The 20,887-nt window shown below is 40.6% G+C and overlaps 1 protein-coding gene across 3 annotated transcripts in view; it reads right to left on the reverse strand.

Moving 5' to 3' along the window:
* Positions 1–20,751, reverse strand: part of LOC114866095 (microtubule-associated serine/threonine-protein kinase 1) — a 53,649-nt gene extending 32,898 nt beyond the window's left edge. Inside the window, exons 1-3 of one of the 3 annotated variants that reach the window (XM_029167931.3) lie at positions 12,764–20,751; positions 7,309–7,337; positions 3,655–3,725 (exon numbers count right to left, since the gene is read on the reverse strand). In XM_029167931.3, the coding sequence (XP_029023764.1) occupies positions 3,655–3,674 (20 nt within the window). In that variant the 5' untranslated portion in view covers positions 3,675–3,725; positions 7,309–7,337; positions 12,764–20,751. Of the gene's footprint in view, positions 1–3,654; positions 3,726–7,308; positions 7,341–12,763 lie in introns of all 3 variants that reach the window. The other 2 variants (XM_029167881.3, XM_029167796.3) reach the window with 2 other exon arrangements.
* Positions 20,752–20,887: the final 136 nt, after the last annotated feature.

The following is a 20,887-nucleotide window of genomic DNA, read 5'->3' on the forward strand; positions in this document are numbered from 1 at the left end:
ATTTGAGAAGTTTCAAGAAAACAATTTTTTTATTAAAGTTGTGGAACCAAGGTTGTATTGCAGCTAACAGTGTTATCATGTCATCGTTATATAAAAGATAAACCCCAAACAGTCTGTGTGTTTTGGTTAAGGCCTGCCTGAACACCAGCCAGGAACAGATGGCGCTGTCATGGTACAAACAACAACAGCAGAGCGTTGAGGAGTTTCCATGTTTAATGTGTGTGTGTTCTACTGTATACTTCGCTCTGCAGCTTCTTCATTAAACAGAGCAGTCGAGCAGCACTTGTGCTCAAACATACTGTATCTCAAAACTGAAACTGCATCCGTGCTTTATGCATCGAGTGCTGCACAGAGGAAGATAAGGCTGTTCCTGTTTTGAGCCTTTTGTATGTCACAATATGGAAACAGAAATATCTGAAAAAAAAACCTCACATTCTATAACCTCTAAAAGCCATAATGCCACTGAGCCTGTGCTTCATTGTCACCATGGATCATTTGCTGATATCAAAGTACATAATTGTGGCATCTACTCATGACCTATCACATCCATCATGCTAATGCTTGCTGCACTGAACATTCAAATACTCACATATACTGTACTGAACTGTTCAAAATGGGAGTGATACTTTTATGTTAGTTAGTTACTTATATATATTATATATACACGTCTATATATTTTTAATGATGTGTTGAATAAAATAAAGGTATGCAGGTTGGTGTGTTGTCAAGCCAGGACGAAGCCAAGAAAATATAGGTAAAATTAACTCTCACTATTAACGCTGTGTGTGCATGTGGGATAAAACCAAAGTTTACGTGTTGTTCATGAGTGGAATTGTTTGCATCATGTATGCCTGTAATAATCTCACTAATCTATATGAGTATATGAGTGGCTTAATACTGTACTGCATGTACACTGTTTCCCACAAAGTTGGAGCCGAGCCTTTTATTAGAGGGACAATACTCCTCTACAGGAGAGTCTAAAGGAATTAGGCCATTGACAAAAGCAACAGGCTTTTGAAGAGTCTGTGTTTTCTGTTAAATTAACCAGGTTTGACCTGTAATCGTATTGTAATCGTAACACCCAGCCCCATTTTGTTTAAGCCTGAAAAAACAGTTGGCAAATGTTAATTGTGGTTTAATTTTAGAAAGAGATTGATCAGTGATGTTTGAGGAGATACACTTTATCCATGATCATCACTAAATCATATATCACAATTATTTTATGAGAAGAGAAAAATATGAGCAAAAGTGTGTTATGTGAGATACAGACACGCACCCTCACAATCATACAACGAAAATCACTATGTCCTTCACATCTGTTATCCTGCTCCTTATGTTTCTCCCTGACAAAAGCAAAAGCAGCACAGCTCACCGTCAAGTTGAAGGAATGAGTAAAAGCAAAGAAGTAGACAGACAGGCTGATAGTGTATCGTCATGGGTTCGGTTAACCCCGGTGGGCTACTCCTAAATGTAGGCTGAGACACTTCCTCAGGCTCTGCTTTTCATCCCACCCCTCTCTCTTTCTCCTGTGGCTCTGCTGCATCCTGTCTCGTGCCTCATCATCCTCCTCTTTCACCATTATGCTTTTCCTTTAGCACAGTCTGGGAGTGGTCTCAAAGCATTATCGCTCTTAATTGCCACAGAAGGCAAAGTATGTGAACAAATCCACAAAAACAGGTTTACACATATTGGTGAACTGAGACAAAAAGACAGAGAATTCCAGGAAAGATTATATCTTGATATTTATAACATGGATTTGAATACTAAATATTGTTTTTTACAGTAAATGCTAGATGTTAATAGATTCACTGAAACAGTACATGCTTGGAATTTCTAAATAACTTCCTGGGAATGCTTTAGAAGCATTTACTGTATTGGCACATCTAATCTAGAAAATAGCAGATCAATAATTAATTTATAAACATATATAAATATCCATTTGAAAAAAAATAACTTTTGATGGGAGAGAAAATCTAAAATGTCTGTCACATATGCAGTTTACAAGAGTTACGTTTAATAACTTCCAGTGTATCAGTTATTAAAACATTTTTGGAAATATCCAGAAAAAAAAAATTACTCGAGGTATAAAATACTGTTCATTACAATAGGAAATATAGTACAGCTTCATGTTGTCTCAATGTTAGCCGCAACCCCTTAAAGGATTTAACACATTTCTTTGCACAAAATACATAAATGAACATAAAGAATAATTTATAGTGCAATTAAATCACCAGCTAACTAAACTGATGTCCATAATTTATCACCAAATTAATACTGATTAATTTTTCAACTTTTACTGAAATGAATAAAAGCAAACTATTTCGCAACAAATAACTTGTGCAGTGACCTGACTAGGACCCCCCCCCCTCCTCCCATTACATCTGGAACAGGGTCCCTGCATCTCCTGCTTATGAGGATTACATCTAAACAAACACCTAAATCAAACCAAACACCTAAATCAAAATAGCATGTTTACAATAAAACAGAAATAAGCTTCACACATGTTCGGGTTATTATTTAACGTAATTGAATAGATGGCTGAGCAAATGCCTGAAACACATATTGTACATACTGTACAGGCTATACACATGCTGACTCCTAGAGGGCACAACAAACATCTACCTACAGCCTCACAGTCAAATAAAAAAAGCAGCCAACACTGTGACCACTCTAATTAAGAGTGAGGGAAGCCTAATGCACAGGATATGCTGCTGTTTATTCCCTGCACAGTGGGGGAAAGTGTGGAGATTCAGAATAATCTAATCACAGAATCAGTAGAGATGAAAACGGCAAACATGCAGCAGAGCAGAATGGACTAAAGGGTTTACACAGAGGAGAGGAAAGGAGAGGAGAGCAAAATATTAAGAACGGGAGTAATATTAGGTACTGAATATAAGAGCAAACAGACGGTAGAAGGTGAGTGAAAGAGGTGAAGAGGAAGGAGAAAGAGCAAAGACTTGTGCCAGGCAGACAACATTCTGCACTGCCCACTGTTGGCTCTCTGCTACACAAGCACTCCCTGGACACTGGCAATAATGCCTGCACTTCATAATGCTATCTCTGACACACAGGCTAGTGGCCAAGCACACACATACTGTACCCTCCAGAGTGTGTTGTGCATTTGCTGGCGAAGGAGTGAGAGACATTACCAGCTTGTGAGCCAAAATCTATTGCAGATAAATCCCCTTTGCATATATGCATCAATACAGGGAAATATATAATAATAAATATAATACTACTCATACATGTAACGAATAGATGGGTGTAAACACATACTGTATACACACAAATAACAAACACACATACAGTAAGCATTACAGAAGATACCAAAATGTATCTTACCCTTTACACACAAACTCATCACAGACATAAACGTATAATATGCAAAGAAACACACACACAGACACAAACACACACGCACCAAATACACCAATTATACACCACATCAAATAGACGCACAAACACACAAAAGTGCACGCACCATATTGCTGGAGCTAAATGGAGACAGAGAGACAACTGTGAGACAGCATGATGTCTGGCAGGGACAACAAACACATCATGGAAAAACACAGCAACCTCTACTGATGAAGCTACACACACTAACAACAGCAGGACAGCACACCAGTCACAAGCACTGTGTGGAGACAGATTTACCTTTTTGTGCGTCGAAACATGTTGCTAGCAGCAGAGGATGTGTTGGCAGATGAACATGAGAGCAGCTGAGCCTTCACACATACACACAAGGAAATAAACACACACACACCGAGGCATTCAGGAGAAAGCGGTAATGCTGCACGCCGGCATCACAGCCTCCTCTGACCAGTTAAACGCATGCACACATATACAGACACACACTCTCCACTGTCTCACTGTGACTCTGTACACGTGATTATGTGTGCAGGAGCGTGTGCAAGAGAGGATTTGAGAAATGTCAGCTCTGTCAAAAAACGAGAATTTTGAAGAGAGGAAGGGCGAGGAAAGAGATGGAGTGAGGGAACAGGCTGCTGAGGAGAGAGGATTGTGGGACTGCTCTCAAGGGTATCGTGCCAAGCCAGGAAGTGTGGAGCGACGGTGCAAGAAGGGGGTGGGCACAGACACGGGGAGGAAGAGAGAGAATAGGGGAAAGGAAAGGGCGGTCAGTGCATGCATATACAGTATGAATGAAAGAGAGAGAGAGGGGGGGGGGGCATGTTAGAGAAAACAGGCGAGCATGCAAGACAGAGAGGAAGCCAATCAGCACCGGAGACATGAGGGAGCAGTGAAGTAAAGACTAATGTGAATGACGACACGGGGGGGGGGGGGCTTCTTTAAGCTTTAATGCTTGTCGCAGTTTGCCCATGAGTCTTAATATAGACATAAGAACATTTTCTCAAAACAGTCCATTAAAGGCTAGTGATGTTGAAAAAAAATAATATTTGCTGTTTATAGAGCCAAAGCCTAACTGAGCTTAGCCTCTTTGAAGCTGCAAAACCTATTATGAGATAGGACTTGATATACTATATATTCCTGCTATAGTACTGACCAAACCTTAAAATGTAACTGAAGTTACAAATATACATAAATATTATGCCATTAACCAACTATACATTATTATTCTTAGTGTATTAATTTTGGTGTTTAATACTATTATTATAAATGCTGTTAGAACAACAATAACGTTACATGAAACTGAGGAATAAGACATGCAATACAATGTCATTTTATATTACGTAGCTTTGGAGTTGTCCTTTTGTCCTAGATATCACTGGAGCTCTGCTCTGCAAATCCCAGTCAAGAGAGATGTCATGTGTGCTTGTATGCATATATGCATCTCTCCCTCATTTCTTCTAAAACAAATCCACCAAATGTTAAAGTTGACGTGAGGTGACAGTTGCACATTAGTGCTGAGGGGAGTAATTCAATAATGGATGCCATCTCTAATGTGAGAGTCTGGATGGATAAAATATACATGGGAGAGAGGAGACGAGGAGGAGGTGCTGGGGAGGGGGTGGGAGCAGAAGGGTGGTGATATCACTGAAACACAGTGGGGGGTCACAGACAGGGACGGCTTGCATGATATCATATAGAAGACATGGTGTGGGTTTATGTCTGTATTATATGGGAGTTGCTTTTCCAGTGTCTTCCAGACTGTTTCTGAAGGGCGTTTAACCTCTCAGCATGTCCTTCAGGTCACTTTATTGTCATTCTACTCTAAATGGCCAGTCATTACACCCACAGCAGACTCCAGCTCCACCCAAAGGAGGACATGCATAGAAAGCTCCAACAGCATCAGGCTGGAGGAGGGTGCAGGCAAACTGTGAGCCTCAAGCCCCGGTGTCACGGTACGACATCTGCCACCCCTTTACAAGAGGTCACAGGTCACAGACACAACACACCCAGTGACAGCAGCAGAGACATGCATGAATGCTGCACACACACACACACACACACACACACACACACACACACACACACACACACACACACACACACACACACACACACAAAGACTAGTAGCAGAGCCAAGTATAGCTATAAAATCTAACCACACACAGATTCAGGCACACAATAAATACCCAAGGCATGTATATGCTAGCATCATCAGGCTTTTGCTGCCAGACAATAGATTTGCCTAGAGTGAGATGCATTCAGAATACTGAGTAGACAGACACACACAATAATAAAAAGGTAAGTTAAATATAAACTCAGCCTACTCAACGGGGAATTAGGAGAAGTCAATGAACAACCTTAGCTAACAGCACCCTCAGTGAAACAATAATAGTTCCGATGAAGGATGTCTAATCCTGTCCTGTTTGTTTTCCAACCATTCCTGCAGTAGCTTCCGACTGCCTGAACACACTTGATTCAGGTAATTAGCAGTATGTAGGGCAGGAGTATTTGGTAAACAGCCAGGATTGTGACCCTCTACAACCAGGATTGGACACCCGTAATTTAGATCATACTACTCCTGCAGAACTAAAGTGGGCACACAAGGAAGAATGTTTAAAAGCATTTAGCAATTTCAGAAGGATTTCAAGGATTTCAACACAGCATTTTGTGGAAAATCACACTTACCTAAGACTATAGGTTCCAAATTCTGCCTAATTTCCGAGGTGCTTTTAGCAGCATGAGTAGACAGTTACTGCTTTCCAAGTCTAATTTTCAGAGTAGGTGACAAAATACAACTTTCATTTCAGAAAAAGAGGATATTGTCAAGGCATGAACACCAATTAAGGAGCAAGAATAAGGAAACTGCTAGATATGCTTCCAAATTAAATCACTCCCTCAGTTTTCAGTAATGAGATGAGTGTATATTCTGTAATCAGTCAGATTTTCAAGATAGATAGGTATAAAAAAGATAAAAGGACATGTGTAAAATGCCGATATAGAGAAAAGAGCACAAGGAAAAGAGCTGGATAGCAAATTTCAGCACCATGGATAGAGATGCTCACACGCAAAAAAACTGTTTCCGCTCACAATGAGTTTGTTTCCTATATGTGTGCTCTTTACACACGTAGATAAACTTTGACAAATATTGATTTCTGGCAATTATTTTATCCTACTCTAAATGGCACAGTAAAATGACTTTCGTTTTCTATTTCCATCAGGGACAGAACAACCTGTTTCTATCGTTTTCTCTCTGGAAGGTTACTCATGTTTAATAAAAGTGCCTCAGACTGTTTACTTATTTAATTATTTAATATTTGGGTTTCTTATTTGCATTAATCATTTCATCTCAAATTAGCAAAACTATCAACTAAGCCAAGATGGTTAAAACAATATATGTACAATAATATACATAATATTTTATTCTATAATTACATATAATGACAAGTATTAAGTTTATGCTGTGTTTCTGCATTATTTCAGTGTTTTTGTTGTTTTCGGCTGCTTAATGTTTAATAAAGAACAAATGCAGCCTAACCAGTAGGAACATTTGATTCACTGAACACGCACATGGTTCACATTACTTTTTGCATCTATTCTCCTCTCACCACCTCCGCATCCTCTCAGAGTCACACAAGGCATTAAGGTCACAGCACGGCTCCCCTGCTGCTGAACCTTCATTGCACAGCTCAGTGGTGCAACAGATTGGGCCGACAGAGAAGCTCTGAGAGTGAAAGGGCTCATGCAAAGCTGGAACACGCTGCAGTCTGAAGACAAGACTCCCACTGTACAATACCATCACTTGACCATGACTTCCTATAACAGATGGAAAGGCTCCAACTGCTGAAATGTGTAAATATTATGTCTTCACTGTCCTTTCTTGTCTACAACAGTCTTTTAGGTCAGAAAAAACACTGGAGAATAAAGTCCTTTTTTACATACCTGCTACTTTTTCGGGGCAGAGGTAGATCCTTCTGGCATAAAATGGAAAACAACAGAGAGAAAAAAAGGGAATAAAAGACACATTAGTAATGTTAAATGAGTTTTAGCAATAATGTGTACATTTCACGTTTCTGAATCTGTAACACTCACTGTTTATAGGACTGCACAATAACTCTTGATTTTGAATGTTAAAAGTTAATTAAAACAGACCTAATGCAATGCATTACATTTATGAATTCTTCAGGTCGAGACCTTGAACAAAGAATTAAATAACTCTCGACTGATAAAAAGGCTTAGTCGGTAATAATTGTAAAGTTAAATAATGAAACATTTCTAAAGGTAATAAATATGCCTATGGCTCATTCTGTGGTTCATGTGTTACTGTTTATAGTTTAAAAATAAGATGTTTGAAAACGGATTCCTCCTAAGTGCTTAGAGAATGATCCAGGAACCAGCAGGTTAAGTGGAGCAAAGTCAATTTTAAAAATGTTGCTGCTATATTTATGACACTGGGACACAACGGTTAAAGACTCTGATGTGATTTGGATCCACAGGGATGGATCTGCATGCTGCTTGTTGCCCATCTATCCTGGCCCCAATCTGATTCCATTCAACACTCAGGGTGGGTGATATCAGGTTACCATCAGTTTCTCTCGTCAGTCTATTCTGCTGTGATTATCAATTCACTGTATTTCCACAGTCCAGTATCTCAGCTGGAAAGATATTATCGTTTATTTCTTTTTGCTCAGAAATGGCACTGAGTCATGGATGTAAAAGGAAACCCTGTAAAAGAAACCCAAGTGACTAACCAAACTAGGGTTAGAAGCTAAAAACAAGCACAAATGTGAGAGAAAAATCAATGACTAGTGGAGTTTTCATTTGTTCCATGAGGGCATTCTTGAAATCTCTCTCTCAGTCTCTGTAGTGTGTAAGTAAACAGGCATTACAAAACCTATACAAAGCCAAACTGATGAAACACAGCTTGACAGCTGAGAACTCCAAACACACTCAAAACAAACTTGCTACTAGCTCCGATTTACTTTTCCAGCACCGTAAGGCATTAATACTTGCACTCAATATTAAACTACAGGGAGCCAACAGAGCATAGGAATCCATGCAATGCTGCAAAGACGTACTGTAATGACTCAGAGCTGGAGAATGATCATTGTAATTACCCAGCACAGTGAAAGTGCCGCAGCACTGAAGTAATCACACAAATGCAGAAACCCAACGAACGCTTGAAACATGCTTGGTAGGTAAGAAGAAGGCATTCATGGAGCTACGGCCAAGGGGATGAGCAGCTAGCCTGGTCCTCAAAGATCAGTTTTCATTCTACAGTGATAGCGTCTAGCTGCTCCTATCTGCTTCCAAGCTAATAATCAAGATAATAATCAGTTCATTAACTGCAGCTTCGCGTTTTAACTTTTGAAGTCTACATGTGAGTGGCAGGTTTGTGTTTGAACTCCGTTTAATTTTAGGCATTTTTCAGAGCCAGAGCTGATTTTTACATGAAAGTGACATCACTTAGTGAGCTTTTTCTGGAATGGCTAATGAGTTACATCATCAAGAGGAAGTAAACTCCGCCAGGGTGACTCAGAGACAGCCCTGCAGGGTCGCATGTATGTTTATGTGTGTGTGTCTGCAGTGGGGGTGGATAAAAGGGTAGCTAATGGATAAAACCCCAACACCTGCTCCCTTTCGCTGTCTTCAGCCGACAGAAAGCTACTGTAGGTGTGGTTGCCATGTTACTGATCACTGCAGGGTTTCTTGAAACACTAATAGCCTCAGTTCAAGAAACATGTGAAGTTCTCATTTATACTCACAATGCCTATAAAGGTTTTCACACATTTTAAAGTTGTCTATTTTTAAGCAAATAGTGGCCAATTTAAAATGGGATAGGTCTCAGTCATCTTTGCCTAATGTGTGGATACAGTCATAATGAAAACTGTGGAAATGTGTGACAACAAAGCAACCAGCTACCTACTGTCACACGCAAATGGCAACACTTGGTGGTAATAAAGGTGAATCACATCTAAAAAGTTAAACAATTAAGAGAAGCGACACTAACTGGTTTTACTATAGATATACACTAATAGTACAAAGCAAAACCTACAGCTGCAGATGATTCAAATGTCACATATTAAAAATATTACACAAGTTTCTCTGACTGACAAGTGAAGAAAGGCTGTTGCATTATAAATTTTATAATTCATTTTGTGAAGGGCAACTGGAAACCAAAGAACAGTGAAATGTTGATATGTTGCTGTTCTGGGTGAGTGACAAGGCTTCTGTTCTGTTTCTACTCTAAAAGCTTTGGATTTATTTGTAATTACGCTGAGATCTAAAGCCATGTGATGGTTCAATAAAAACTGTGACAAATACTACTAGTTTTAATTGTTTACTCTATACATGAATAAGTGTTATTTTTGCCTTACTGTATCCATTTTGGGGAATGGTTTGGGGGATTAAGCTTTCATGCTTTATAGGCGTCCAAGTCTAACCAATGTAGTTACAATATTTGAAGCTAGCCCTAAATATAATCAGACCCTGATCTGTTTATTTGATGTGAACTTTACTCTCTTAGGAGAAAAAGCTACAATTTCTGAACAATACTGACATCAGAAGGACAAGATAAGGCAGAACAAAGCAGTGGCCATTGCAGTGAGTGACAGGACTTGGCCATGAGAGTTGAATCTTCTACAGTGATCATGCTCTTTTCCCAGAGCTTAGCATATTGGAAATGGGCACACTGCCCAGAACAAAATATTGGACAAATTAAGCCTGTGTGTGAGTGGAGTGAACCCACACTCCTACAACATAGAAGGATGAGACACACAGTATGATTTCATGTATACGTGCATACGTGCATACGTGCATGCGTGCATGCGTGCTTGTGTGCGTGAGTGTGTAAGCATATGGGTTAAGTATGATCCAGACACATAGAATTGCTCAGACTATGTTCAACTGAGGTCAAGATCATTCATATCTATGACACTATATCAGAGTAGAAAGTTAAAGATTAACTAAATAGACCAAATATTTTCAGTGTAAAGACAGCAATGGTAAGAAAGCATTCACTCTAACTGAGTCATACTCAGAAACTTAGAAAATGGACACTAAACAACAAAAGCTTTAATATTCCTAAATTCTATCATCATCACGTGCTGTAAAATAATTTGAAGAAGACATTAGTGTGGCAAAGGATCCTAGAAGTTGCCGTGGGAGACCAGTATACTGAATGCACATAATGAACAAACTAATCTATTTCTTTACAGAGGTGGTAAAGCCTCTACCAGATGGCTACTGACTATTTAGAACTACAAAATTAAAGCAATTCACTTATTAATATCATGATTCATTCCATTAAATGTGCAACCTCTTCAATGAACAATAAAAATTTCATCTATGAAACTCAACTATGTCATACTGGTAGACACACACACACACACACACACTCTGATTTCCCTCCCTCGTGCCCCCCTCTGTCTCTCTGGTGTGAAAGTAGATCCAGGCAGTAAAAAGATCCAGATATTGTAATAGCCACTTAAACGGGGTCTGGTGTATCCCACAGCTGCTGCTTGCCTCTATGGTGCCCCCTCCCCCTCTGGCCTTGGGCACTTTCAGCCCATCCTGCTGGTGGTTGGTCTTCCTCCCTTTGGGCTACTAGGACTGTTAGGCCACCATTAGTCCTGCTAATGGGTCTGACAACTGTGCCACATCATCAGCATTTAGATCCAGTCTCTCCGAGATATGGATATCGACCACTTCAGTGGAAATGGATAGTGGGAGTCGATTTCATATGTACATACAGTACAGGCATGAGTGTTATTCCCAAACACATACACAAATAAAGGGCCTCAGTGCAGCTGTGGGACAGTGAGCTAAATGCATTGACATGAAAAAAGAACAAGTGAAGTATGTCTCATCAGTTATTTTTTATCAGTGATTTTTATCATATACGCCCAAAGTCCCACTTGCAAATGTCTGTGTTTCCGTCTTCCTGCCTTAAAACATTTTATTCACATCATACTGTTTCCTAAGGTGCATCTAGCTCAGACATAAGAACTGTCTATATCTACAGATAAATGCTGCTATGTTTATAATATAATATTTATATAATTATAAATATAAATATGAAATTTGGCAATTACAAGGCTAACTAAGCACTTGCATCAGACACTCAGATTAAACTATAAAACTATATCTAACTACATAAATCTATTGATAATCTGAAAAAGTGACAATTTCTAAAAGGTCCTCAAGCACATACTGTTAAAGGTCATCAGTGTACTGATGTGCAAGCTCTGTCCCTGGTGGGGGAATTAAGCCAGTCGATAACACAAAGTAAAAAAAGCCAATAGTTATGTGGCTTGTTTTTAAAAGTACAGGATTAATGGTAGTCTGTGATTGCAAACAAAATAGCAGTGTGTTCTGACAAAACAGCTCAGAATCTTAATATAGGTTCACTCTTTCCCTGGCATTTTTTCACCAACAAACAATTTTGCAGTCATTACAATGGAATGCCCTCAAACTGCACTAAACCACCAGTCTGCACGGCAGGAACGTGGCACCTGTGGCAGACACTGCTTTACCAACAACATCTGTACAGGAAATATTACAGTTTCAATTGTCAATATTTAATAAGTGATAAGCAATAACATTGTATAGAGGATAAGCAATTAAAGTACTTTTGCTATCAATGAATTCATGAGGAAGCAGAGAGTCTGGCAGACATTTGGCCTTTATATAGTAAGCTTTGCCTTTCTCATTCATTACCTCCATGCACGCACACACAAAGCTAGGCTTTGAAGGAAGCTTTTACCAGCGTCCTCCCGTCTGTCTGCTATAATGTACAAGGTACAGTATAAGCTAAGTACCTAGTTACAATGTGCAATAGAATAACACACTTAACTCGCTCTGCAAATAAATGGCAATTCTTGATCTGTACGACAATTACTGAGAATCAAAACACTCCCATCCCCATGAATTAAAAGGCCTTATATGCTGTAGATAAACTGTGGTGACATGACACCCAGCATGTTTAAAGCAAAATATATCCTATGCTTATCTATTTCATCCACTATTAACACACTGTGCATTCATCCACCGTGGGTTCTGCTGTGAATCGATGCAGCAGAAATCAATGTGATTTAACCCAGTCAGAGTTGAAACAGGCAGTACCAGCCTGGTGAAGTTGACGCTGCACAATCCGTATTACACCTGCATGAACTCACTTCGTATAGCTTAAAATGTCATTACAGCTAATAAAGCTAGCTTATTTTTTTACTGTACGTTATAACTCTGCCTACATACTAAGAATGTGTCAGTAACGGTACGCAACTTTATTTTAGGCCGCATAAAGAGAAAGAAACTGGACTAAAGCTAAAACATTATGTTTAAATAAATATTTTATGAGGTGGTTCTTAGAAAACAGGGAGGGGGGCAACGTTCTCACCTGTAGCCTCCGTCTTCGGATGATCCCAGAATCATCCATGGCGCGTGCCCGGGTTCACAGAAGGTCTCGTGGCTCCTGCCGTCTCCAGGTAACGGGGCTAGTAGCCCAAGTCTCGCGTGGCTTTCAGCTAGCCAGCACGGTGGCTCGTCAATATGCCGCTAAACGGAAAAGCTGAGCAGAGTTCCTATTGATTCAAACATATTTGTGTAGAAACAAAAAAAGAAATCGGACGCTTTATTCTCTTCGAAAAAAAACATCGTATTGTAGCCACGGTGGTAAATACCGACATACAAAGGAAACTGGTCCTTCGCGCTTAAAGTGATATTTTCGTGAGCGCTAACAAACAAACGAGTCTGTCAGTGGACGCCAAAGTTGTCTTTACGAAGTACTGGACCCCAGCCCACATCCCATTCTGGCAGACGGTGGAGGACACGCGGGAGTGTGATGGGAGTGCTGAAGAAGCGAGGGGCTGCCGGCCGGGATCAGCGCGCTCCGTAGGATCCCAAGTCCGGCTGACAGATAAAGGAGAAGCCTCCTGAGCAGGTCGGACCGTCTGGCCGAAGGTTATCACGCCGGAGATAAGACGATCCAAACCGGTCCGCGCACACAGTCATCCTGACGCCAAAAAGCCGTTTCTTCAAAGTATAGGAGGCTGATAGCAGCAAGAATAACAATTCCACCATCCGTTATGACGCTTCGTCCACAACGACGCTCCGATGGGCTGCAACGCACTTGGACGCAGAGATCCGCTCCATGTTAAGAGTTAATTACACACAGAAACCCTCCATTTAATGACACGTCCGCCCGCTGTCAGTGCGTCTGTCTCAGATGAGGCGAGATCCGGGGCTTCATCCAGCGAGTCTGTTTGTCCCCCCGCTGGAAAACAGTCGCGGTGGAGGGAGCTTCGCCTTTCTAAGCAAATGTCTCAGCTTTTACTGCGATCTTCTCGTCCGCTCCAACGTCGCTGTTCACGCGCAATATAATCAGTGGTTACTACACAGGCTTTTGCTCCATCCTCAGCCCCAACCACCCACTTCCTACTACCAAATGACGTTTAACCCCTCAGCGGCCGGAGCCTTTGGAGAACACCGCGCTTAATGCATTTTGTTCAATATCAAGTGATGACGTGTTTTTGTGCACGCGAATAACTTCACTCGGGACGAGCTGCGGACTTTCATCCAGTGTCCGTTTACTGATATTTACTGATTTATTGATTACAGTCAGAGGACAGTGGAAAACGCGTATGCGTGTCCAGAGTATCAGTTGGGTTCTTTGTATGTATTGGATAATCGTATACGTTCTAGGAAAATCAAATGGACTGTGTGATTATATATAACATAAAATAGATTGTAGTTACAAAAAATAAGAACAAGATAATTACTTGAAAATTAATGATTGGGTAAATATGAATCAATATATGTGTAAATCTATATGTTAGCCAAAGACCATTATACAGATTACTGTGTCAATATGATGGAGCAACACTAAATTTATACAGAGATGAAACCAGATGGGCTTCTGTAAATCCTTTAAGGTTCTGGATCCACTATACTTTGCTTTGATCTATGTATTATTCTGTTGCTTTAAAGTTCTACATATGTCCCATTTTGTCAGCCTCGTGTAATGGATTGTCTAAGCTACACCAACACACCCTGTACAGTCTGCAGTCATGCTTCCACGTTTCAATGAAAAATGGCATCCAGGATTATGCATTATTCAACATTCGCACCTGTCACACTTGGGATTCACTGCCACATAAAATTTCACAGCTTCTCACCCTTCAGTTACTCGCACCCTTGATCCAAATGTTAATGAATGAATGCTGGCACACCAAAGCCCGTCATACAGCGTGTACTGAGAAAAGGTTGACAGAGTAACAAACCACTACTCTTCAGCAGGTTTACCATGTAAGTGCAAGTGCACATCCTGTCCCCTGTCATGTGGACAATTCTGATCAATACTTAAGGAAAGAAAACAAAAGAGCAGCTGTTGGCTCAAGTTGGACGTGAGGATCAGTGCAAAGAGCAAAAACCAGCAGATCGAGAGAGGAGGAAGACTTAGTGGCTTTTAGCATTGTGGCCTTAATGTTCCCCGTATCTCTGAGCAGATGGAGCCGCCAGGCTTTTGTACCTCCTCACTCTGGGATTTACTGCTGACAGATCACTCTGAGTTCAACTTTAGTGCTTCAACACCACCACATTAGCTACAGTGGACTCCCTCATCTAATATTTCTTTAACAGACTCATATAATATCAATTAAACTGAGCGTTTACTTCTTCAGACTGTTCATTTTGTCAGAGCAATGTTATTAACACAAAGGGTTCAATTCTCTAATCATATATCACAAAAAGAAAAACATTAAAGCTTCTCATCTTGAACGCTGGAACTTACAAATTGTTGGCATATTTTCTGGAAATATCATCACTTCAGCTACAGATGGCTTGTAAAAGCAAATATTAGATTTTTATTTATAATAATCATTTAACTCTTGGCTGTTCACAAGTGTGGTGGCAGAAAAACGAACCCCCCTCTATTTATAAAGGCAGAGAATGAATCCCAGATGGCATAAGGCCTTAAAAAAAGTCATGAAATATGAGCGAGATGATTAATGATCACATATATCTTTTGTGAGCCTTGTTGATTTGACGGTACAGTATGCAAAGAATCACTTCTAGTACTTTGGTTACAAAGACCTCATGTTTGCAGATCCGGATTTTGTATTTGAATCAAATCTCAGTGTGTGAAACATTTTTAGGTCTGGATGGTGGTGTCAAAAGTGAATGATGATGTGCATGATTCATTCATAAACCAAAACGCTTTGGTTCCATTTTGGCCATTGTCCCTCTCTGTGAATATTGGCCAATCATTATACATCAAACATAAATCCAGTTATGTTGGCACTGGTGTTCAGATGCTGCAGGATATTGTCTGAACCATGCAGAACCGCACAAAAGTGGTCATTAGTGAAAATATGTTAGGTGCAGAAGAGTGCACTAGTGTCAGCAGGTGAAAAATGATGTTTTGGCGAGTGACCCAGTTACCAGCTTGTCTGCCTCACTAGCACATTTAGCCCAGCCCTGCTTTTCTTATTAATATTTAAAAATTAATGAACGCACATAAATTTTACATTTTCTTTTGTAGACTGGGTGCTGTGAGATTCCAGGAGGGGGGGGCGGTTTGGAGCTCATACGAGCCACGGTTTGAACAGGCAGGACATTTTTTTTTCTATCACTCTTTGCCAAAGCTCTCAAAATGATGTCATTCTTTTCCTCTGGATGCCCCCCTGGGGAGGTCACTCGGGGTCAGCTCTCTGCAGCCAAAAGCTTGGCAGGGCTGGGATTTGGAGTATGCCTGCCGCTTGTGCGATCCCATTTCCTGCCCCGTTAAGCCTGTCTCACAAGAGCCACGTCAGCTCGCATCTCTTCATAGGCTGCAGGAGCCTCCCCCTGTATTTAAATGTGCTGCGTGTGTGTGCAGGTTTCATGAAAGGAGCCGGCTTCACCCTTTCACAGACGCGGACCCCAACATGTCGGCGCAGCGGCATACGTGTTGATTTAGCTGTCGTCGGTTCAACCCCATAAAAGGGAAACGGGCCAATCACAGCACAGCCGAGGAGCTGATTTAACAGCGCCGGTGACGCTCTGCATGTTCCTGGAGAAAAGCAGCCCATTGAATATACAAATGTGTCTTTTATTGACATTTAAAAGTCTTGTGTGAGTAGAGTAGTGGCATCAGAGAGCCTGCGCTTCCCCAGTTTTACAACTACTTACATGAGGAATTCAGCGACTGCTTGTCGTTATAATGTGTTGTGTTGCAAGAAGTGGTCCTAACTACTTTCTAGGAAAGAATTATGATATGTTATGTCTTCATTCAACACACACACCAAACATAAAAGAAATGAGAGTAGTGACAGTCAAAAATAATGTGCCTCTGGAATCAATTGTGCTTTGAAACTCAAGTGTAGAAGTAATGTAATAGCAGCAGAACTGAACAGCTCCTACTTACCCTCAAGGAGATTTATTTACAAAATTTCAGACGCCTGGCGTCACCGTGCTGCTGCATCATGCAGCAATAGCAGATCTCTGCCTTCGTAGTGATCTTGGCTGGGCAGTAACGTCTGTGAGGCGTAGCCACAGCTAAAGTCAAGGCAGCTCTAACCCACATCTACGCCACCCACCTTATTGATTAAACCCAAGCGCAGTGCATTCAGGACACAAACTCCATACACCCACTGCACAGCACGCACAAGCAAATTAATAACGTTACTGATAATGAATGCCACTGAGTGCAAAGTGAATTCAGTACATGTGCATTTGGTAATAACATGCCAAAAGGCTTGTGCGCTGTGGAAAGGGTCTCCGTGGTACAATGAGCTTGAAAAATGTCTTGAGTACATAATTTAGAAAATCACATGAGGCAATAATGATGTAGAATTTGACACAGCTGCCTATTTTTCATCCCTAAACTCTAATTTCCCGTGTTGCGTTTGTTTGTTTACTTGCATTAAACCCACTTGTTCTGCAGGTCTACTACCTTTGCGACGCAGAGTCTTTTGCTGTAGACCCTCACATTGCAGCTCCTTTATCTACTGCTCAGCTACTCCTCTCGTCTCAGCAGCACTGCCTGTCTAGAAGAAGTGGGTCACAGACTACAGCTGTGCTAAAAGCCTAGACTGAGGAGCTTTTCTAAATAAAACTCCATATAATCAAGCGTCTCCGAGATTCATCGTCATACACACATAAACATTGAGATAGATGATGGGAAGGAGTTCACAAGGGAGCGATAATGTAAAATGCAGCTCGATCAATTAAGTGCATTTCTGCTCTTGTTGTCTCTGTAAAGACAGGAAGACGTTTCAGCTGCCAGTTCATGTAGAGACAACTTCTTTTTTCTCCTCCACAATAACTTTGTTGGAGCTTAACCCATATACAGCACAGAAGGTTGTGTAGGTTTACTTGCCGCTGGCCAAGTTGGCCATTATTATATTAGCTGTTGGAGGCTAATGGGTTGCTAATCTACTGCCGAGCCATCTATTGTGCCCGTAGTACTGCACTGACTTAATGTATTCATACCTTCTACTACTTTGTTTCAAGGCAACAGTGATACTTCCTTGCTGCACCAAATGTGCTTTGTGTCTAACACTAATTAGCAAATGTGCACATAATGAGATGGTGAACATTATAACTGCTAAACAACAGCATGTTGACACTGTCACTATGAGCTCGCTGCCATGCAAGCAATTAGCAGCTAGTCATTTCATTTGCATGTACTGTACAGCTCAAGAATTTATTGAAATGAAGCAAGCACCTTTTATCTGTATGTAGGATGTGAGCTGTGTAAATGACGAAGCATTGACTCTTTATAATATAAATATGACTGCCTGTTTCCCCTTTCAATACATTTACTGTATAAAGCATTTGTCCTATAGAAACAAACTGTAATGCAAGTCACAACTGTCATCTACCAATTTAATGACTGAATCACTGTTAAGAGTAAAACCACAACCTTTAAAAGTCACACTAATTCAGAAATATGTATATTATCTTTTACTTCTATGTCTAGAAACACTGAAAAGGCTTTAAAATAGATAAATAAAATAGCCCAGTTTTGACTTTGGTGCAATGAGGACTCCATGTGGCAAGTATGTGAAACGCCAACTGTCAGGCCTCCCACGATGATATCATTAAATCATTGATTTAATGTGAAGGCCTGAAACAACAGTGTCTGGACATCACACTGCTAATCCACTGACGAGCAGCAGCTTCGGATCAGACTTCTATATTTAAAGCAGGTGCTCAAGTCCTGATGACAACTGTAAGAATATTACTGTAACTGCAATAGTGATCATTCAACCTTTGCTGTGGTAGAAAAGCCTCTGAGCCAACATAAATTGCTTTCAGGGCTGAACACATTGGTAATTGGTCAATATGAAACAATTTGTGGCTATACATGTAGCTTAACTTAGTTGCTTGATATTTTCACTTGGTTTTCTCTAATCATTTGGATGTTTACATGCTTTGTTTTACAAATTTAGTCTATTAACAACAATCTTTGATGGTTTAACTCCCTTACCATTTATTCAACAAAAGCCCAGAATAATTTACCAATTTAACTGTGTTGTACAAATTAAAAATGGTTTATAGTTTGCTGATACCTGCCACACAATTACAAACTGATTTTCATGTTTAAAAAAGTGACTTTTTTGTTAATTCGTTTGTAGCTATTGCTGCAGTTTGAACAGATTTAATTTCCACATCCCTTCAACATACTTAACAGGTACAGTATTAGTCATACTGTGATTTGATATTTGTTCCTGATAATATTTGTTGTCTGCTTCGTAACCATTTTTGGCTCCACCCATTCATTCATGGATTCTTTCTGTGTCAGTAGTGGAAAAGAACCAGTGCAATCCAATTAAGATAATTAAACAGACGCCATGAAAAGAAACTAGGACTGTATGTATCCACCTCAGGGATTACAGAGCTGGCATGGGTCACCGTGACGTGAAGCGGTTCTTGGTGTGAGACAGCTTCACACTGTTAACTCTGAAGTATCCCTGTTGAGGTACCGTAGTTTATGTCTTTTTAACCCTGAGCACAGTTAGAGCCCTGGTGATGGAAGGGTTGAACCACTGAAGGCCCCAAAACAGCATCGGGTCAACCGATTCATGTATTTTTGTTACAGTGGACTGAAAGGATTTTAATTTTAAGTTGCATTTAATTGTATAATTGTCCCTTACTGTTTCTTAATCGGATGTACTCTTTGCTTCTCGTCAATCAGTCCCAATCCCTGATTGACCGTTTAGTCTCTAATCTCTTATCTCATCTACGTGTTCAGAAAAATATAGTTTGCCTTGGATACGAGCCTAGTGACTCCTTTTGGCAGCTATTCCGGTGTCAGCTACAGTATATGGAAGAACAGTCCAGCTGCCAAGTCCTACTCTTCTTTTCTATTCTCTGCTCACCTCACATGCACCTTTACATGCTTTGCTCAACATTTTTTTCTCTGTCTGAGAGTCTGAGATAATGAATTCTAATAACATTGATAAACTTGTGAAGCTTTGTGTTTTCTTGGGTGGACTGCCATGAAGTAATAGTTTATACTGTACACTGAAGCCCTCCTCAATAATGGGTAATTCCTGACTTTTCATCCAGTGATCATCAGATCATCCTTCTTCAGGGGGCAATGAGAAAGATGGAAACTGGGTAAAATAAAGGCACTAGTGTTTTTCTCCTGTCCTGCTGCTTTCAAAATATTCTACTATACTCTACATATTCTTACAGGTAATAGTACTAGTAGTACTTCTGTAGCTTTTGTATTATTCTCACTGTGGCTTGCTCACATAAATGAGTGTTTATGATGTAAAGAATCACCAGACTACCTGCTTACCAGTACTATATTTATCTAACACCCTGTCCTCCACTGTCATCACTGTCTGTACATGTAACTGGCACAACCCACGGTACTTCTCCACTATGTGAAGTGGCAGGGTGACCTAATAGAATCACAGTAGACAGTGCTAAGCTGAAATAGATCACCACCGTAGACATGGGCTAACTATTTTTAATCCCATTGACGCAGTAAAGGAGCAGGGACTTAGAGGGATTAGACGAGGAGCCTGGGGAGGTTATAAATGGGTGTAAAGTGGTGATCAGAGGAATCAGACAGGACACAATAGACCAAGCTCCCCAACGGGCTGGTGGCGAGGAGCAATCCACATACTTACTGCTGAGCCTGCAGCCTGAGCACCGCTTTGAGGACCCAACACCTACCATCCGAAGTTCGTCAATTTTGCCTTCGGCTTCCTGTCCTCCTTGCCTCACCAACAACGATGGAGCCTGTGGCCCAGACAGTGTCCGCCACCGCAGCCTTCGACAGGGAGACCTTTCCCAGGAAAGTCCTACGAGCGGCCCCCAGAGGAGCCTCATCTCATTTTGTGGGCAGCTCGATCATCATCCTGTCCTCGTTTGCGGTCTCCTCTTTAGCTATGAACTGTGGGAAGAAGATTCAAGAGTCGAGACTCAAATCTAACGAGAACTAGCAGTGGAAAGATGGATTTGCCATTTTTCTAGTTAACTTTAAAGCTAATCAATCCAAAAGAAGTTTATTTTTCTGATGACATAA

The sequence above is a fragment of the Betta splendens genome, chromosome 1 (genome assembly GCF_900634795.4).
Source record: "Betta splendens chromosome 1, fBetSpl5.4, whole genome shotgun sequence".
NCBI lineage: Eukaryota > Metazoa > Chordata > Actinopteri > Anabantiformes > Osphronemidae > Betta > Betta splendens.